This window comes from Urocitellus parryii, unplaced genomic scaffold (genome assembly GCF_045843805.1).
Source record: "Urocitellus parryii isolate mUroPar1 unplaced genomic scaffold, mUroPar1.hap1 Scaffold_48, whole genome shotgun sequence".
Classification (NCBI taxonomy): domain Eukaryota; kingdom Metazoa; phylum Chordata; class Mammalia; order Rodentia; family Sciuridae; genus Urocitellus; species Urocitellus parryii.
In genome coordinates this window covers 3,423,131-3,442,979 of record NW_027554049.1, presented here as the reverse complement: position 1 = coordinate 3,442,979, position 19,849 = coordinate 3,423,131, and the positions used below count along the sequence as shown (strand labels likewise).

The window sequence follows — 19,849 nt, the reverse complement described above, 5'->3', positions numbered from 1 at the left end:
TTTATTTTGTATTATAAAAATTAATGAAATAAATCATGTATTTTATTACTATCAAATTATGCCAAATTCAAGAAAATGTTAAAAATAGGAAATAAAAAAATGCTGTGGAGTTACTGGATTTAATATATTTGGGCGATAAACGGAAATAATTCAGACACTGAAATAGGCACTTCATATATTTTTTATTAATTCTCACAATAACCCAGTGAGATGAACAGTATTAACAGATTAGGTTCTGAGGGGCTAAACAACTTTCCCCATATCACAGAGCAGATAAGTGGTGGCCCAACATATAACAGTTTTTAAATAAATAACATGCGAAAAGGAAATGAGAAAGATCATGTGCTATATTGCAAAGTGTACAGGACTTTGTCCAAAGATGCTGGTTTACTAAGTGAACCCAAATCATTTTCTCAATGTTTTTAATACTTTAATTTTATTTATTTTTATATGGTGCTGAGGATCAAACCCAGGGCCTCACACATTCTAGGCAAGGGCTCTACCGCTGAGCCACAACCTCAGCCCCTCAAATTTTTTTTTAACCTTGATGTTCTTGAGACGTGCTGGGGTTCAAGAAGAAAAGGAGCAGCTTTCTATTCCTCACAATCAAAACATGTACACATGGGTTTAGCAGATGGAGACCATTGTCACCTTTACTACTGATACAGAGTTGATAGGTGACTTAAGACCACCATATAACAATCCCTGCCTGATGAATAGAGGGTTTGGGTCCTTCTGTACAAGGGAAAGAGGATTCTCTGGAACAGGCACACTTCACAAGCCCTGGGTGAAGAAAGCAGAGAGACCTACCTGCATGTGGAGTTTTTTTTTAATTAGACCAGTTCCACACTTGTGAAATTTGACCAGTGGCTGCACCTACCAGCACAGTAACTCACTTTTATCTCCAAAGACATTAAGAGAATCAGGGGAAAAGGCCAGGGGCATTTAGGAAAAGTCTTTTAAGTTGCAAGGGCAGTAACAATGCAATAGCAACTCAAAACACTGAATCATATACATAAAAATCTACTATTTATTTCCAATAAAATACAAAGTATTTTTCAATCATGAAGATGATCAAGTCCTGATGTGTATAACTTGTAGACAGGATTTTTATAAAGCTCAAGATAAGAAGAAAAAGTGATGACTAATTTATAAATATCATCATTTATGTCAGGCACTATCATAATTCACATATAAGCATCTTGTGAGTTTAAAGTTTGTTTTCAGTTGTTTCCTCTGCTGTGTATCTCCCTGAGGCTTCTTCATACATTTAACATCAATTCTCATGATGTACAGGAACTTGCTAAGGAAAATAACATTGACTGGAAAGTTATTCTGTGCCAGGGAAACTTGATGCACACTGTTCACTGAACCCCCACTACTGTCCTATAAGACATTACAGAATTCTGTGGTCAAATAACTTGTACATGTTCATACAAATCACATGGATGGTATCAGGAAATGCCAATGGGAAACTGGTTTTGGGATGAATTTTTTCAATGCTAGAAACTGGGTCTAAAATATTTTGTGTAGAATACTCCTTACCAAAGGTCTCTTTATGTAGAACTTAAGGTCCGTTTTCCATTATTAAACTCCTAATGTGTTAAACATCATTGCTTTGCTGCTTTGACAACTTTCAGCATACCAAATATATTTTCAATGAGCAGAAGGCAACTATTACTAAAGTTTACCTATGAAGAACAATGGCTGAATTAGTTACTAACTAATTCACTTACTCCAGAAGTCTTCCTTTATGAATTATTAGCTAAATAATTATAAGATTCTGGCCACCAATTGTATAAGTGTACATTTAACCCGACTTTTCCTTTTTGTACCAAAATAAAGACATTTCAACAAAGAACATTATCTCTGTAATTTATTAATATACATTTTTCTTACCATGTAAATAGAAAGCTTAGCACCCAGACTGGGTTCAAACATGGTGAAGTCAAAGACTTGGTAATAAGGGTGGTAAAACTGTAGAATGGGAATTTGGATGTTGCCCAAGAAATCCTATGATATGTATAGAACGTGTTTCCCTAGTTAACTCTGGCCTCCAACCACCTCCCCAGATACACCACGTACTGACACCAGGCACTGTCCTGGCCAGTGCATGCACACATTCTGTAATCCTCTCAACCACCTTGAAAGGCAGCTCCACACCTCAAGCAAACGAAGGCTCCTTGGAAGAACTGTCTCCCTTCCCACTAGTGTCCATTCAGGCAGCCATGGACTGCATGACTTAACAAAAATGTTATTCCTCACAGTTCTGGAGGCTGGGAAGCCCATGATCAAGATGCTAGCAGATTTGGTGTCTGTTGAGGGCTTTGCTTCCTACTTCACAGATAGCTGTCTTCTCATAGTATCTTTGCATGGCCAAAGAGGATAAGAGAGCTCTCTGGGGTCCCTTTTATGATGGCATTAATCCCATTCACAAGAGCTTGACCTTCATGACCTAATTACCTTCCAAAGGCCCTCTTTCCCAACACCATCACATCTGGGGTTAAGATTTCAACATATGGATTGAGTGGGGTGGGTACTGCTGAGGGCAAACATCAGTCTTATCTGAGCTATTTTAAAGAGGCCTTTTCCACTCAAGAGGGTACAAGGGAGCACATATTGAGAGGCAGGGACTGAAGTACTGCAGAGAAGAGAGGACATAGATAGGGGTATGATCAAGGCTCACTATTATGAGAACAAGAAATAAAATGATATTACTATTGAGTGGAAACTAGATTTTAATAGATGATTCAGACAAGGACTTTTTTTTCATACTTATTACTTAATTGCCTGTGTGGGTTGTAGAGCAAATAAAAAAATAACAGCTAAACTATGTTAGCACTCTTAAAAATTAATTTACATTTTATAAATGAACTACTGATTGATTCACATGGTAACATGAAATTTTAATCTCAGCAAAGAAAACGTTTTACAAAAATAATCTTCAAACAAAGCATATGGATAAAAATCACATATTTGCTAGCCCAGATTTTATTTATATGTGTAAAACACATTAATATAAAACAGTAGGCACTTTAATTTATATTAGAACTATTCTAAACTAATGTGGATAATAAAATTCCTTCTCAAGCTTACCTGGTTGGTTTTCTTTGTAATATTTTTTAAAGTACTGGTTTACATATTTAAAAAGCCTGGGATCTCAGCCAATACTATTTAACACTATATTATCTTGGCAAACTCGGCCATTAGCTACTAAAAAATGGTGAACTAACATAAGGCTAATTGTTAATGGCCTGGCAAACTGACCTGCTGTTCACTGATGTGTGGAATGGCAGGGAATCATTCACTCCTTTTAGAATTATTGGTGCCTAAATATAGTGCAGATTCTTACAGGCAGTAAGGAGCAGCCGTGCCTCATTATATGACAGGCATTTATCGTTTGTATGTAGGAAGACAGGAAACCCTGGACCTATCGGGCTGTGTCAAGAACTAGAAAGTTCAGTGCCATTCATAAGAGAAGGGTACCTGGGCAACATACAGAAGTGCCTGGGCCAGGGCAGCGAGTCATCCTTTAAAAGCTGTCTTATTCTCTACTGAGCCCACTAGACTTTCAACCCTCTCGCATTCTGTCTCCACCATCTCAGCTTATATACACTGCTTCTACTACACTCTGGAAATTAAAAAGTCCATGAAAGTGAATTTTATTGGATTCATAGGCACCATCCAATTTAAAGTCTTTTCATTGGACAGAGAACTCAAACTGGATGGCCTCACAGGCTGCCGGTCTCCAGCATATCGGTGTGCAGAGTTGCTTTGGGCTTAGGAAAGGGTTGGATCAACCAGTAATGGTCATTGTAATCAGGAAACATGACAAAAAAATGTCTAAATTATACAAAGAAATTGCTTATGGTCTCTTTATTCTAACAGGAAAACTGCCATGGATAGTCCTAAAGGTCTGTGGCCTAGTCAACTGGCCTACAGTTCAACTACAACTGTGAAAAACAAAAAATAAGTATTTGTTGATCCTGGCCTTCATAAAATAGTTTTGAGCTGCTCACAGCAGGTTTTCAGCAAGATTAAGGTAGGTTGTCTTCACAAGGGGTTTGCATTATCCTTCTACCTTAGTTTACATCAGGTTCTGTGAGAGATGCTTGAAATTAGGTATTCAAGTTAAATATATTTTCTTCTTCTCCTTGAAGTTTGGGGCGGGAGGAGAAATAGGGGGTATATCACTTTTAAAGTAGCTGTGTAAAGTTTACATCTATTTTAAAAAATCAAAGATTTGAATAACATTATCGTCTGAAATTTAAAATGTGAAAACAAATCTCTAAATTCATTTACAGATAACTTTCTTCAAGTCAACAAATTTGTCATGTTGAAAACTGAACCAACACTCTCTGAAAAATGTTTACTGCCATCCAAAACAAAACAAAAACAAGAAACAGACTTTTATCAGTCTTTATCTCACTCATGATTATTTTACACCTATTGCCACAACTGTTCTGCAAGCTCCTTAAGGCAAGTAGTGGCATCTTTCATTTCTGCAGCACTAGTACCTAGCCAAGAGTTTGTAGCCAAGTTTGTTGACTGAATGAGTGCAAGCACTGCCTGGATTTAGTTGATTAAAAAAAAAAGTCTTTTCAATTAGATTTCACAAGTGGGTTAAATAAAAAATAATCTTCAAAGGAGAAATCAGTAGTGGGTAGAAGGCAATGAGTAGGGGGTTGGGGGGGGTTGGTACAAGGTAGCAGTAAATGTGGCATGAGCCTTCTCAAAGTTCTGTAATGAAAAGTGACATAGAAATGAAAAAGCATGGGAAGAATAAGGGCCACTTTTGGGAAAAGAGGCAATAAGACAGGAGAGTAAGGAATCAAAAGCTGAAGAGGGGAGTTGTGAACCCTGGACAGAAGGAACTCTTCCTCCTTCAAGATGCAATTACCAGTAATACAAATGAAGTGAAAATAAACACATCCAGTTCACACAGTGATTTAAAATATATGCAAATATGAATAAACTATTTGTATTACTTGGTATTCTGAGTAATCTGAGGACACATTAAAATTTCACCTATTTTATTGCTGCCCTGAAAACAAAAACATTCTTCACTCATACATTTGTATATATTTTTATGGAACAATGGTAGGAACTGTCAATTCTTGTTTACAATATTTAAAATCAGTGAATGCTGTAGCAAATATAATTACCAAAATTAAAGCTTGTAAATCTAATCTATGAGATAATTTAAGCATGAATATCTCAAAATCATCAACTTATTTATATTACTACATGAATCAAAATAAAATAGCTTCCATTATATACAATGTAGGTTTTCCTAGTTAAGTAAATTTGGTTAGAAGCAGAACAAAGAAAGTATTTTAGAATTATCCAGCTATGCTGATAATTTTTCCAGTGAATCACATATCCCTGTACACACACACACACACATACACACAGCAATTAGAAAAAAAATTGCAAAATCTGAAAGCAAGGGCGGGAGGAAGAACTTAGTATTAAGATGATATGAAGCAAAACAGCCATGGATGGATTTATTCTAAAGGAATTTCTATCCACCAGGGTGTCTTCACTGACAGTATAGAACAAAAGTGTTGCTGAAATAGCATTATGAAGAGCACACACATTAATGACAAGTAGAAGGTAAAATTACTACTCCTATGGCAGGCAGAATATGTCACTAGAAGCTCCCATGCCTGAATTAATCATTAAGACAACGAGTATCAACTCCCATCATAGCCAAAGAACTAGGATTTCCCAAAGATGTCTCATCCAGTTTGTTCAGTGTCACACTTGCATTCACTTCCAAAAGACAGAAGAAAAGAGCAATCTTCTGAAATTAGGCTAATGCTTGATATTTCCACCTATGAGCATTTAGAAATGAGTACAGTAAAGATAAACCAGGGCCCCTAAAGAGCAGTGGTGTGGCCAGGCAAACAAATGTTGCTTAGAAGAATCACTTAGAATACCAGGCAGACTCTGCCTATGCACACCTTCTCAGGAGTGCTATGTGTAAGTGATGTTCCTGAAGGTGTGATGACAGCCAGATCCTGTGAGGCTAAAACTGCCAGGAAGTTTTTCACAGATAAAGTAGCATGTTTGCAGCAGAAATGTTCATCAAATTCTATGTGGAAAAATCTAGATGTACTGATAAAGCCCTGCTGCCAATAAGCTAAACTCCAACTAATTATACTGGACATTCTTAAAAACTCTGAAGTTCAGCAGCACTTCCCAGACATGAAGCTGAAATGCAAGGCTGGCAGCAATTCCAGGTTCTCCACTCCCAGGAGCTTGCTCTGTTGAGGCAATGACATGCATTCATGTCCACAGTACTGACTATCTGATGGTACCTCAGGCATATTTTTGTATATTGACTAAATTATCCCTCTCTTGTTATTGTCAATTCTGATTTGTTGCATAAAATAAGGACTTCAATTAGAGGAGACTGGATTTTTAAATGATTTTTTAAAATAGTTACAAATAAAGAATTATCTCTCCAACAGATAACATGTATCAAATACATCAAATATTCAATACAGCATTTACCCAATCTTTCTAAAATTCTATTACCAAGAAGGCCTCTACTTCTGAGCAAGACAAAGCAACAGGAGGTTTAACCTCCCTCCAAAAACAGCCAAGAAAACCAAACAAAATTAATAAAAGCAGTTATATATCATCCTAGAAAGAACAATAATCCTTTAGAGATGGGAAATAAGGTGAGCCCTGTTTGTCCCAGATTACACCTGGGAAGGTTCTAGGTGAAGCACAGAGGGGAGCAATTAAGAAAAACTTGTTCCACTTCCTGGGCTAAGACAGGACTGAGATTTGGGGAAATCAAGGCAGCTCAAATTCATATGAGAGAGTACCAGCCTGGTAAGAATCGAAGAGAAAGAGAACCCCAAAGATTTGCTAAGGGCTCAACTCAGGTGTCTAGCAGAATACTGATCACATAAGTGAGAAAACTACCCAAAACCAGGGAAAGAACCACCAGAAACAGCAGCACAATAGGCCCTCTGTACCTGCAGGGTTCATATTTAACAGACTCAACCAACCACAGATCAAAAATACATTTTAGAAAATTGGGTTGAATATGTACATATTTTTTTCTTGTCATTATTCCCTAAACAACTATTTATGCAGCATTTCCACTGTATTATAAGTAAGCTAGAGGTGATGCAGGATGATGTACATAGATGATATGCAAATGCACTGCCATTTTACATAGAGGAGATTTATATCTCCAGATTTTAGTATCTGTGGGGTGAGGGGAGTGTTTCTGGAAATAATCCCCCACAGATTCCACAGATTGTATGTCCTCTTTTCACTTCCTGTTTTTTAGAACAGTTGGTTCTCTGAATTGGGTAGGGGGAGAGTATTTCAGTAGCATAGTAAAAATGAAGGGCAAAAAAGCCACTCCCACTGAATTTCATTAAAATCAACATCATTAAATTAGGGCTATTCCTATATAAAAAGTACAGTCATTCTGTTTTACAAACAGCCTTGGATCTACTATTTCAATGACACATGGACATCAAGTACACATAAAACCTGTGGTACTTTTAAATATAAAGCTTTCAGTGTTGTTTTCATTTGAAAAAAATATACTTCTGAATACAACTTAAGCAACTTAGCAAGACCCTATATCTAAATAAAAAAGAAAGGCCTGGGGAGTAGCACAACAGTTAAGGACTCCTGGGTTCAATCCCTGGTAAAAAAAAAAAAAAAAAGTTTGTTTACCCCTGTAGATACAATGCCAAATACTTGTTGAATAAATATACACCTTGTAACAAATATCCAAAAGGAAAAATTTAATGCCTTACAATAGAAAAAAAAATTTGATTCAACACCTTGGATTCTATTTAAACGGTTGAACCACTGTCAAGATACTTTTATGATCAAAAAGCTGAGGTTTTTTAGACATATCAATATTTTTAAAGTGGGTTGCTTCTTTTTTTAATATTTATTTTTTAGTTATAGGTAGAGACAATATCTTTGCTTTATTTTTATGTGGTGCTGAGGATCGAACTCAGTTCCTCACAGGTGGTAGGCGAGCACTCTACCTCTGAGCCAGGACCTCAGCCCAGTGGGTCACTTCTTTAAGACACATGATAACTATGTCAGAAAGTCAAATATACCTACGACTTAAGGAATAGAAATAGCATTCTCAAGGTAGGAAAATTTACCTAGTGTGTATAGGAAGCCGAAAGGAAATGAGAACAGAATACAAAAACAAGATATTCACCTGTTATTAGGAAAATATGTCCCACGTATTATGTTAATAAGTAAATCAAAGTAAGGGATACAGGGGTACAAATTAAACAGTTACAGGATTCAAGGGCAGTAAATAAACTCTCTAGTCAGTTCAGTTATTAGGAACTTGCTTAAGACTCATGCTATACCCCATTATTTGAATAAAGAGAAGGTTTTCAGGTACAAAGAGAACAGACCACCATGCTGAAACAAAAAGTATTTTATTAATCATTTTGTTATGCTTTATGTGAACAATCTCCCAAAAAAGAATTATAGACATACATAAAATACACAGATATAACCATTGGGGAAAAAGTCCCAAGAACAATACCTGAGAGCAAAAGCAATGATGGAGCTGGGTTCTTTCTCACAGACTGCAATGGGCACCCATTCATGTTCATACATTAAGTAGTGTTTATCTGGATCACTGTTTAAATTTTTAAAATGCATTAAATAAATAAAACTAAAATTAGCAGAAAATCAAATACAAAATCCATTAACACTCTGTAAGTAAATTTCAGGACAATTTTACCTAAATACTACAGAATTATAATTAATTAATCAAAAATGTATGCAAATTATGAGAACTTGAATCAAAAGGAAACAAAAAAGCAATCAAGAAAAAAATTTGAAGGCAACCGGAAAATTGTCAGAATTAGGTTTCAAATCACAGGACTATAGAATATTGACTCCAGAAAACTTTCTATAGCACCAAAATTTTGGCCATATTAATCTCAAAAAGAATTTCCAAAGAACCAGAGAAGTCTAAAATACTTTGTTCCAGTATAAGCTTGAGAGAAAAGTCTTCTAGAAACTGTGAAGAAGACATACTACTAGTCCAACAAGAATAACCCAGCCACTCTACTGTTATTACATGAAAACTCAATGGCGACTCCCTCTCAATGTAAATTTTGCTCCCCTGACTTCCAGTCTAACTCTTCTAGGTACTGTTAAGGCACATCCATTCATTTTATTTAGGTGCTATTTACTCAGCCCCTAATGGGCAAGGTTACGACATTAAGGAAAACAAAGCATTTTACATAATTAAGAAATTAATAATGGTGAAAAAACAGACATGGTAGAGTTTGGAGTGGAAAAAAAACACAAAGTTTGTATAATACTCACAAAGGAAATGGAATAGGATTATAGCTATTTCCTGGAAGCAAATTTGCAAAGATGGCTTTCATGGTTGACTTCTCTTTCACCTGGCTGTCTGTGGATCCCAGCAAATATCCATCAAACACATCTAGAATAAAAAAATATTCCACTTGTACACTAACATTCAGGAAGAATAAAAAAATTAAAGTGTCAACTTGATTTCCCCTTGGGGAATACTGGCAGACATATCAATATCATAATTATCAGATGTGATTCAAAATTTCTAATCTAGGAAAAATGACTCTTATGGAATGAAAGAGAAAGCACAGTGAAACATATATATCATTGACTCTAGAGACAGGTTTTCTTCTTTACATTTTAGCGCCTCTGAAACTGAGATTATTCTACCATCAATGGTTTCTGCTGCAGGAGACAGTGAGTAGCCATAAGGGTATAACTGCCCAAATATGCATGAACTTCATTACAACTATTCATGTGATGAAGTTCAGGTCCAACTAAGTAATGAGCACTGTGGTTATTATACCTGAGATTAGTAGCAATTGGAAAGTAATTCCAAATTTTATATTGAGCAATTTATTACTTAAACAGAAAGCAAGGAAAGAAAGGACAAGGCACTAATTTACTGTTAGGAAGTAAATATTTTTTTTGGAAGAAATGGCAGTGATTTCTCTTATTTCTTTTTCTTTTTTCAAAGCAGCAATCCTATACTTCATGGAACTTACAGAAGTAAGAGCGCCAGAAGGTAAATAAAGCTGAATCACATTTTGTTATTGTAATACTTACATGTCAAGTAGTGCAACTAAATAAAGAAGTGATAGAATGAAAAGCTCTATCTTAAAAAGCACTTTTGGTAAGTATAATATAAATATTCTAAGAGTTAAGAAAGCATTATGTCAAAGAATTAGCAGTGATTTTTTTTTCTTTCTCAGAGACCCATATAAGCCAAAGAGACAACTAACAGCCTTAGAGTCAATGAAATATAGAAAAAGTGACTTAAACTGTACCTTCGGAACCACTGGCTGTATCTAGTTCAGGTGGGCCTCCCACTGACTGCTCAGTCATGACTTCAGGTGAAGTAGGCAACTGGAGATGGGTAGAGCTGGTAGAACTTTGGCTGGACAGTGTTGTCAAGAAACGATCCTCTAAAAAAAAAATACAATCCTAAGAGTCATTTTAAAATATTAAGTCTATTTCAACTTAACATTAATGTTTTTAAATGCCAATTCATATTTTTAATTGCTAAAACACAGAATTTTAGTTTTTAAAAAATTATCAAGGTCAGGTAGCTCATGTCACAGAAATGGAAACAAAATTCCATATATGACTTGACCACAATCAAATCTCAGGGGACTATATCAATCAAATCTGACTCCTATTTAACACAATACTCTTTCCACTATAACACAATGTCTTAGGACACTATGGGGAAAAAATCAGATGCTCATTCTGGGGGAGAAAAGATACTAGATCATAATTATTATAGAAAAATACCAAAAAAATTGAGTTGAGCTCTTGCCCAACAAAAATAGTCTATGTAAATTCTCCCACAAGGTTTCTACAATAACACCAAATTATCTAATAAGATACTAGAAAAGATATTTTAAGCCTAGGAAATATTTTAGTGACATTAAAAATATAAATTAAATGTTAGAAGATTTTTTTAGTGAAACCTAGGGATTCAGGAATGAGCAAATAGAAATTCAATTTCCTGTTCTCTATTACTTCTTCCTTCAATAGCAGTCCTCTCTATATTTCATGTGTTTCTCTCTCCTAACTTAATTTCTTACAATATATTATATGATAAGCTTAAGATGATAGAGTTACAAATGATCTATACGTAGGGGGTTAAAAGTTTCTGAGTAATTGTATTTGGGAAAAATGCTAAAATTGGCAGTTAAAAACAATTCATTCAGTTATAAAACAACAACTTATGCAAACTTTCCAATGGCAAGTGGTCACTAGACTCAAGGACCAACCTTTCTCCCCATTTTGAAGTCCTGGAGAAATATTCCGTGGAGACGCATCCATTGCATTTATCTGTAAAGAAATAAATACTGTATTCTTAAGGGAATACTAAAATCACATTTTTAAAACTGTCTAACCAAATGAATCTTGAACTTTTTCATGTCAAGACCTGTTATACTAAAAATAACAAAGAACCACCTTTATAATTTAATGTAGCTTTTCATTAGAAATTAATCAATCTACTTTTTATTAGAAATTAAACCTGAGAATATTTTACAATATTCATTTATTCATTTAAAAACAATAAGCCCAAGATGGGCTTGGTGGCACAGGCCTATAATCCCAGCGGCTCAGAAGGTTGAGACAGGAGGATTGCAAATTCAAGGCCAGCCTCAGCAACTTAGAGAGGCCGTAAGCAACTTAGTAAGACCCTGTCTCAAAATTAAAAAGTAAAAGGGCTGGGGGATGTGGCTCAGTGGTTAAGCACGCCTGGATTCAATCTTCAGTACCCTAAAATAATAATATAGTAATAAGTCCATTATAATATTAGCACAAGTATAAAAACATTGAGTAAATAAAAAATACTTATTTTCCAAAATTAAAAACAATTGGTGAAAAAGTGGCACTGTTTTGCATTTTTCAATTATCTTTAGTGTCTAGCTAGCTAGATTCCTATTTGGCTTCTGCATTTAATCTGATGAATACACTGTTATGATTAAAGTTCTGGCTCCATACAGATATGTGGTTAATAAAGAGAAACTTACAGAAGCCCTGAAGAGGTCATAAACCCTCAACAGTCCTTGAACCACACTTTGAGAATATTGTTCTAAACAGAAGCTTACTTCTTGGCATTATGGCATCTAGAAATACATAAGATTATCATTAAGCTGGTAAACTTTTATTATCCATTGAACCTTCTCAAGTCCTAATTATCTGTGGATAAAATATATTTAGAATGACTATCAGTGCCACATGATTTCAATAAAGTCATTTCTAAGTTCACTGATTAAATATCATCACATCAGAGAGACCTCCTTGGACACCCTAGATAAAATAACCCACCACCACTACCTACTCTTTCAGCAAAACTATCTCCGGTTATTTCTTCCTTCAGAGCCTTTTTATAATTATAGGTTCACATGTGTACTATCAGTCTCTTACTTACTAGAAAAATATTTCATGAGGACAGTAACTATATGACCTTTATTCCTAATTGCATCCACTATAACCTAGAAAAGTTCCCAGAACATCATAAGTACTTGAGAACAATTTATCAAATAATTAAATATAAAGGCAGTGCAACAGAATTTCAAATCAATCTTTAATCTTTCAAAAAGATAACTTTCTGTTGAATGATGGTATCTTTTCAATTCTGTATCAACCTCTTACACCATTACCTTTGCAGTGCGTTCAGTGGGCAAATGGAAAGGTCACCAGGGGTTTGTGCTTATTAATAGCCCTGAACTAGTTGGAAAATACTAAAATTTAAATGATCCTTAATAATCTTTTTCTTACTCTCACCTAAACTGTAAGGGAACAGGATTCCTACACATTTGTTTAAGAGACAAAAGGAAAAATCATTATATATTACTAAAAAGCAAAAGTTTCCTGGATCCATCAGTGCATGAAAATATTCCTTTACAAATACAAAACACTACATAAAAAGAAGACACTCGCTCAAAGCTGTTGTGATATCAAAGCATGAGGACCTGAAAAATACTGGTAACAACTCATGTGAAATTTGGGCAGCATGATGAGAATTCTAAGATGGTCACCAGCCCCTGGTGTGTATATACCTTCTTCCAACTACTCAAACACTGACTTAGTTACTGCTGTAAAGGAATTTTGCAGCTGTAATTAAAGTCCCAAGTCAGTTGACCTCAAACCTCAAATTCCAGGTGGGCCTGATGTAATCTCATGAGTCATTAAAACCAAAACCAAGTCTATAAATAAGAGACAGAGGAAGTAAGTGATCTGAAACACAAGAGGGATTTGACTATTGTTGCAGGCTTTGAACAGGTCAATGAATGCAGATAGCCTGGAGGAGTTAGGAATGGCCTCCAAATCAATAGCCACCAACAGAAGGGAAGCTCATTCTTTTTTTTTTTTTTAAATGGGGAATTTCCACAGCCAGACATAATCTTTTTTTTATTTGTTTAATTAGTTACACATGACAGTACAATGATCTTGACATATCATATATTTGAATCAGATTTCTCATTTTTTCTGAGTGTACAGGTTACAGAATCACATTGGTCATACAGTCACACATATACATATAGCAATAATAATGTCTATTTTATTCTGCTGTGCTTCCTAACCCCCTTCCCTTCCCCTCCCCTCCCCTCCTATTACTTCTCTCTACCCAATCTGATGTGACACACTTCTTTTTTTTCTCACATCATTATACATGTATTCTGTAATGATGAGGGTGTCCTTCCATCTTTCGTGCAATTCCCCTTCTCCCTCCTTTTCCCTCCCACCTCTCTTCCCTATTTAGTGGTAATCTTCTCATGCTCTTCCTCCCTACCCCATTTTGAGTCACCCACCTTATATCAGAGAAGACATTCAGCCTATGTTTTTTAGGGATTGGCTAAACTTCACTTAGCATAATCTGCTTCTTATCACCACCAGAAAATGAACTCTGCCAGTAATCTGAATGAGCTTGGAAGAAGACCCTGAGCCTCAAGTAAGACAGAAGCATTGGCCAAAATCTTCATTTCAGTTATGTGAAATTCTATGCAGAGAACCTAGCCATGCTTGCCAGATCTCTGGCCCACAGAAACTATGAAATTATAGATTTATATTTTTAGACACTAATCTATGGCAATTTGTTCCCCAGCAAAATAAAACTAATTCAGTTAAATTAAGATGTAGAACTTACCCAGTTCAGACACCTTAAGAACTTCTCATTTTAAGCACAGAGATAAATACTCATAGTAAAACAAACGAGGACTATATTACACACTCTTGAGTACCCACATCTCTTCCTTTGAAGCACTTGCTATCACCATGAGAGTATCTCAGTGACTCCAGTGGAGAACAGATTTATGATAAATATTTCAAATAAATGAAACAGAACAGATCATTTATTTCAGGCTAGTACATAAAAGTATTCCAAGTCCTATATCTCCTTGAAACCTCACAACTTCAAGATGGAAAATCTATTAGATATTAATCAATTATGTATTAAACTACCACTTCTAAGTGTTATGAATGGAATCAATTATAGTGAAGGACCAAAGACAAAAGTTTATTTTCCTACCTTGCTTTCTTCTCCTTGTCTCAGTCTTCCAGGACTTGGAGGAACTGAAGGTCCTTTCTACCTTTTTCCTGCTGAAAAAAGGTCCTGCAACCTGCAGTCAAAGAATATGGTTTGTTTTTTAGCACTTTGAATATTTATAAATTTTCTTTTTACACTCTGAAATCACAATTGTTTCCTATTTGGATTGCAACAGACTTTATTTTAATTTTTTTTTAAAGAGAGAGTGAGAGAGGAGAGAGAGTGAGAGAGAGAGAGAGAAGTTTTTTTAATATTTATTTATTTTTTTAGTTCTCGGCAGACACAACATCTTTGTTGGTATGTGGTGCTGAGGATCGAACCCCGGCCGCACGCATGCCAGGCGAGCGCGTTACCGCTTGAGCCACATCCCCAGCCTCTGCAACAGACTTTAAAGTTGTACCTATCTAGGACAAAATTCTTATCATATCTAACCAACAAATCAAGAGCTCTTGTTGATATGACTACAATTATAAAAGAATAGCAAATTAGTATAAAGAAAAATATTTCTAAAAATAAATATTTAAATAATGACATAAGATAAATACAGTAATATATTTGGAATTCTCACCCCTGTTATGGTTTATATATGGGTTATCTCCCAAAAGCTCATGTATTAAACAATGCAAGAAAGTTCAGGAAAATGATTGAATTATAAGAGCCTTAACCTAATAAGAGCATTAATTTCCTGAAGGGATTAATTGGGTGGCATATAGACAGGTAGGGTGTGGCTGGAGGAGGTGGATCACTGACGGTATGCCTTTGGGATATATATTTTGTACTTGGTGACAGAAGTCTCTGTCTCTGCTTTCTGGATCTACTTCCTGAAGTGTTTCCCTCTGTAATACTCTTTTGCCATGATGTTCTACCTCCATCCCAGAGCAATAGAATCAGCCATCCATGGCTAAGAACCTCTGAAACCATGAGCCACAAATAAACTTTTCCTTCTCTAATTGTTCACAGCAGCAAAAAAGCTAACTAAAATACTCTCATAGCAATTATTACTCATTGCACACTAATTATTCCAATTATTACTCATTGCACACTAATTCTGTCAAATTCCATTCAGCAGTATACACATTTGAAACAATACTGAAGGTTGTTCCCTTCTTTGGTTTTTATATCTTCACAAGCAATCTAAAGGTTAGACCATACATTTTAAAGGATTTAAAAAAAGGGAAAGGAGGGGGTAGGTGAAGTTTCTTTATAACTAAAGAATATGATGAAATGTCTATAATTAATAAATTATTTAAATTTACCAAATGTCATGGCACAGCCAATTTGGCAATAATATTAATTAAATTGCAAAATCATATACCTGTTATTCCAAGCTTGCAGAACTTCACAAAGACTTTGTTTCTTGGCAATAAGTGACTCAAAGACTGACTGCAGTTGCTGAGGAGTGTCTAAAGAGGAAGACATGAGCCTTACTTGCATCTTTTCAATCCAGTTCTTGAACTCACTTTCTTCCATCTAGCAGGTAATAAGATAAAATTTCAGTAAATAGGCACTATATAGATAACCCTTCCCCACAAAAAACAATTTCTAGTAAGCAGACAATTGACTTTTTGATTTTCTATTAAAGAAATGAACTACCTCTTTTTGTGCAAAGATATCTTCCATTTTATCCTCTCTTGTTTTGCTAAATGTATCAGTTTTCAAAGATGCAAGTCTTTCGTCAACAGCTAGATATACCTGTGAAACTCTAAAACCAGAGAACATTACATACTTTAAAGAAGGTGAGATCAAATTTCCCACTCCACATAAACAGGTAAAAAAGAAGACACTAGACACAAAACCATAACTGAAAAAAGTCCTATCTAATTAAAAATCATATAATTGTGCACACCAAAAAAGACCTGAAGGATATACTTCAAAATTTTCACAGTTGTTTGCATTGTCAGAGTTCAACTTTTTAAAAAAAATGCTTTTCTGTATTGTCTACTTTTTTTTCCATAAAGCACATATAACATACAATTCAAAAAAGTTATCGACATTTTCAAAGACGGTTAAATGAACAAATCGTGATACTTGATACTTGATACCTGTACATCACAGACTTTTTTAAAAAAAGAGGATCACCAAAGAAACTGAAACTTACTTCTGAAAGAAGTCCTTAAGGTCTTGAAGAAGGGACAACTTTAATGGGGCCTGGCACTTAATGAATATTTTAGGGAGTGGAACACATACTTCAAGGAGCCGAATGGGAGAATAACTGAGAGAAGAAATACAAGTAACAGCAGAAAAATGAAAACTATTTTAATACCTTGAGCAGAGATATATCCAGATGGTCAATTAAATCCTAATAAGGCATAAAGAAAAATAAAGTTTCTATAAAGTTGTATTTTTTAAAAATCAAAGTTATTGAAGACAAATTTCAATCATAAATATTTTCCCCAATTTTAGATTTTGTTTTGTTTCATCACTACACTGTGATGCCATCAGTATCCTTTTGAAGTTATCCTCATTTGTTATAAAAACAAAACTGATTTTGATATAAACCTTCTCTATGAGTAAGGAAGAGACTCCTTCATATAATAGGTATAGGTATAGATATTCTTTACCTTTCCACTCCTGAGGAATCTTCATGAGAATATTTCCTTTCCGCCTAAGGTACTGCCTAGTCAATGCTATGCCCCACCTACACAGTACTTTCACGTTTAAAGCTCTTGCTTAAGAAAAGAAATAAGTTCTAATTAGCAAATGTTCCCTCAGAGTCTAAAATGTCCCAGATGCTATTTTAGATACTGAAGATATTTCCTCATGATTCAGGAAAAACAAGTAAATATTTAAAATAAAACAAATAAATTGGGGCTGGGGATGTGGCTCAAGTGGTAGCGTGCTTGCCTGGCATGCAAGAGGTGCTGGGTTCAATCCTCAGCACCACATAAATATAAAATAAAGATGTTGTGTCCACCGAAAACTAAAAAAAATAAATAAATATTTAAAAAAATTCTCTCTTTAAAAAACAAATAAATATTTAAAACACATACATCAAGTGCTAAGTGTCAGAGAAATACAAAACAAGAAAGAGAAGCAGGGGAATACTAGTCATGAGAGGGGATCAGAGTAGGGAAAACTGGAACAGACACTCATGCAAAGTAAGTAAACAGCAGGCAGATACCTGTGAATGAAGAGCTTAGAGAAAGAAGAACCAGCACAGGGCTCCCAGACAGGAACCTACCTGACACAGGTGAGGCTGAGCCAAGGGGCTAGCACATGTGTGAAGGGACAGTGATAGGCCCTAGGCAAACAGACAGAGCCTGTAAGGACTTATAGGCCAGTAAATGGACTCTGGCCTTCACTCAGGGTGAAACGGGGACTCTGTGCAGCATCTAGAGCAGAGAAATGACCTTGGTTGATTTTTCCTTTAATAAGATCATACTGAGCACAGGCTGTGGGACAAGGCCAAAAGGAAACTGTCTGAGACTACTAAATTTTGAGGGCAGTGAAAAGTGTTCAGATCCTGGATATATTCTGAAGCCAGAGCCTGAACCCTTCCTCAAATTATTTAATACCACAGTGGTGATTATTTACTTATTAAACTTGAAATTTTAGCTTTATTACAAGTATTTGATTATCTTTATGGTAGTTAATACCTTAGCAAAAATTCTGACAGAGTTTCTTGAATGCCAAAACAAAGAGTAAAACCGAGGGGCTGGGGCTGTAGCTCAGTGGCAGAGAGCTTGCCTAGCATAGATGAGGCACTGGGTTCAATTCTTAGCACCACATAAACAAATAAAATAAAGGCATTCTGTCCATCTATAACTACAAAAAAGTTTTTTTTTTAAAAAAAGTGAAACCGATAGGTCAACCAGGGTTCAAATCAAGACCCCAAAACTTGTTAGCTCTATAATGAACATACAATATTATTATCCTCACTTGTAAGGTCTATAAAGTCTATAAGTAAGGATAATAATACATTTTTTAGGTAGATTAAGTTAACACTGATAGCTCTTAGCAGTGTCTGGTTCTGTGCTTTTGCAAGGGTGGACGTGGGAGATGACACATACAATTTAATTCAATCCAGTAACAGTAGAAATGTTGCAAAACCTTCAGGAAATATGACAATGTACAAGATCCCTTTGATTCCTTACCTGAAAGATGCCACCATCTGGTTATAAGAAAAATACTGGTGCTAATCATGATGAATAGAGTGACCACAAGGCTCAGCACTGGCTCTACGTGAGTACTGGTGCCCATAAAATCTAAGTTCAAGGTACTTTGCAAATGACATAGACCAGGATTCATTGGAAAGAGCAACAACTGGTGTTACCTGGAATTCGACAAAAATAATTTAAGTTATCTAATAATAATGAGAACTTCATTTTTTAAAATGTCTTTTCTAATACAAACAATATATTCTGAATGCAGAAAACAGGGAGAAAAAAGTTTATAGGTGAATGGAGCTGAGGGTTGTGAGGGAGAGAAATATCACTGATAATCACATCACCAACAACAATACACCTGTATGTTTACTTTCTATATATGAATATATATTTACACAGTAAATGTTACTTGTACAAACTCTTTTCCTACAATTTTATAAGCTTTTATTCTTTACTGAGCAAGAAATCATGAATATTTTTATCATAAGATAATCTTTACAACTTTTTAAATGGCTGTAGGATTATCCTATTACATTAGAATATTAAACCCAATCCCTACTTATGTGCATGTAAGACATTATAATTTCCACCTTATTTGGATGATGCTGTGTTAAACATCCTTGTACATACATAAAAACATTCATAGTTACATCCTTGAAATAAATTAATAAAATATCAAAGGGCATGAACATTCTTATGGGCTTTCATACTTTTTGACACACTGTTTTCCAAAACAGTTGTACTAGTTTATAAAACCTCCAGTACCAACAGTATTTCAGAATATCAATCTCTACTTTCTTACCAATCCTAGGAATTATAAATATTTGAAATGCCATTTCTTAAAAAAAAAGTCATTTTATTTAATTTCTACTTGATTTCATTGCTTTGATTACTAATGTGAAATTTATTTGCACATTTACTGTCCATTTGTATTAAGTTGCTATGTTATGCTCTTTGCCTATTGTTTCTATAACCATGGTTTCTAGAAATTTAATATATTTAATATTAAGTATATTTATGTTTGGTTTTTTTAAGTTGTAAATTTTCTTACACTAGAAGTTCTTCATTTTTGTGTAACAAAACTCTTTTCTATCAGAATCCCCAAAGCAGAAAGTTTTGTCTTTAAAATAAAGTGCATATACTGAAGTATGCA

General features: G+C 35.0%; 1 protein-coding gene across 1 annotated transcript in view; it reads right to left on the bottom strand.

The window, feature by feature from the left end:
• Positions 1–19,849, bottom strand: part of LOC144252569 (1-phosphatidylinositol 3-phosphate 5-kinase-like) — a 95,956-nt gene that overhangs the window by 63,468 nt on the left and 12,639 nt on the right. The window contains 9 exon segments of the mRNA XM_077794811.1: positions 8,555–8,650; positions 9,349–9,469; positions 10,347–10,484; positions 11,319–11,379; positions 14,573–14,663; positions 15,906–16,060; positions 16,184–16,292; positions 16,689–16,802; positions 18,685–18,863. Coding sequence (XP_077650937.1) covers positions 8,555–8,650; positions 9,349–9,469; positions 10,347–10,484; positions 11,319–11,379; positions 14,573–14,663; positions 15,906–16,060; positions 16,184–16,292; positions 16,689–16,802; positions 18,685–18,863 — 1,064 coding nt within the window.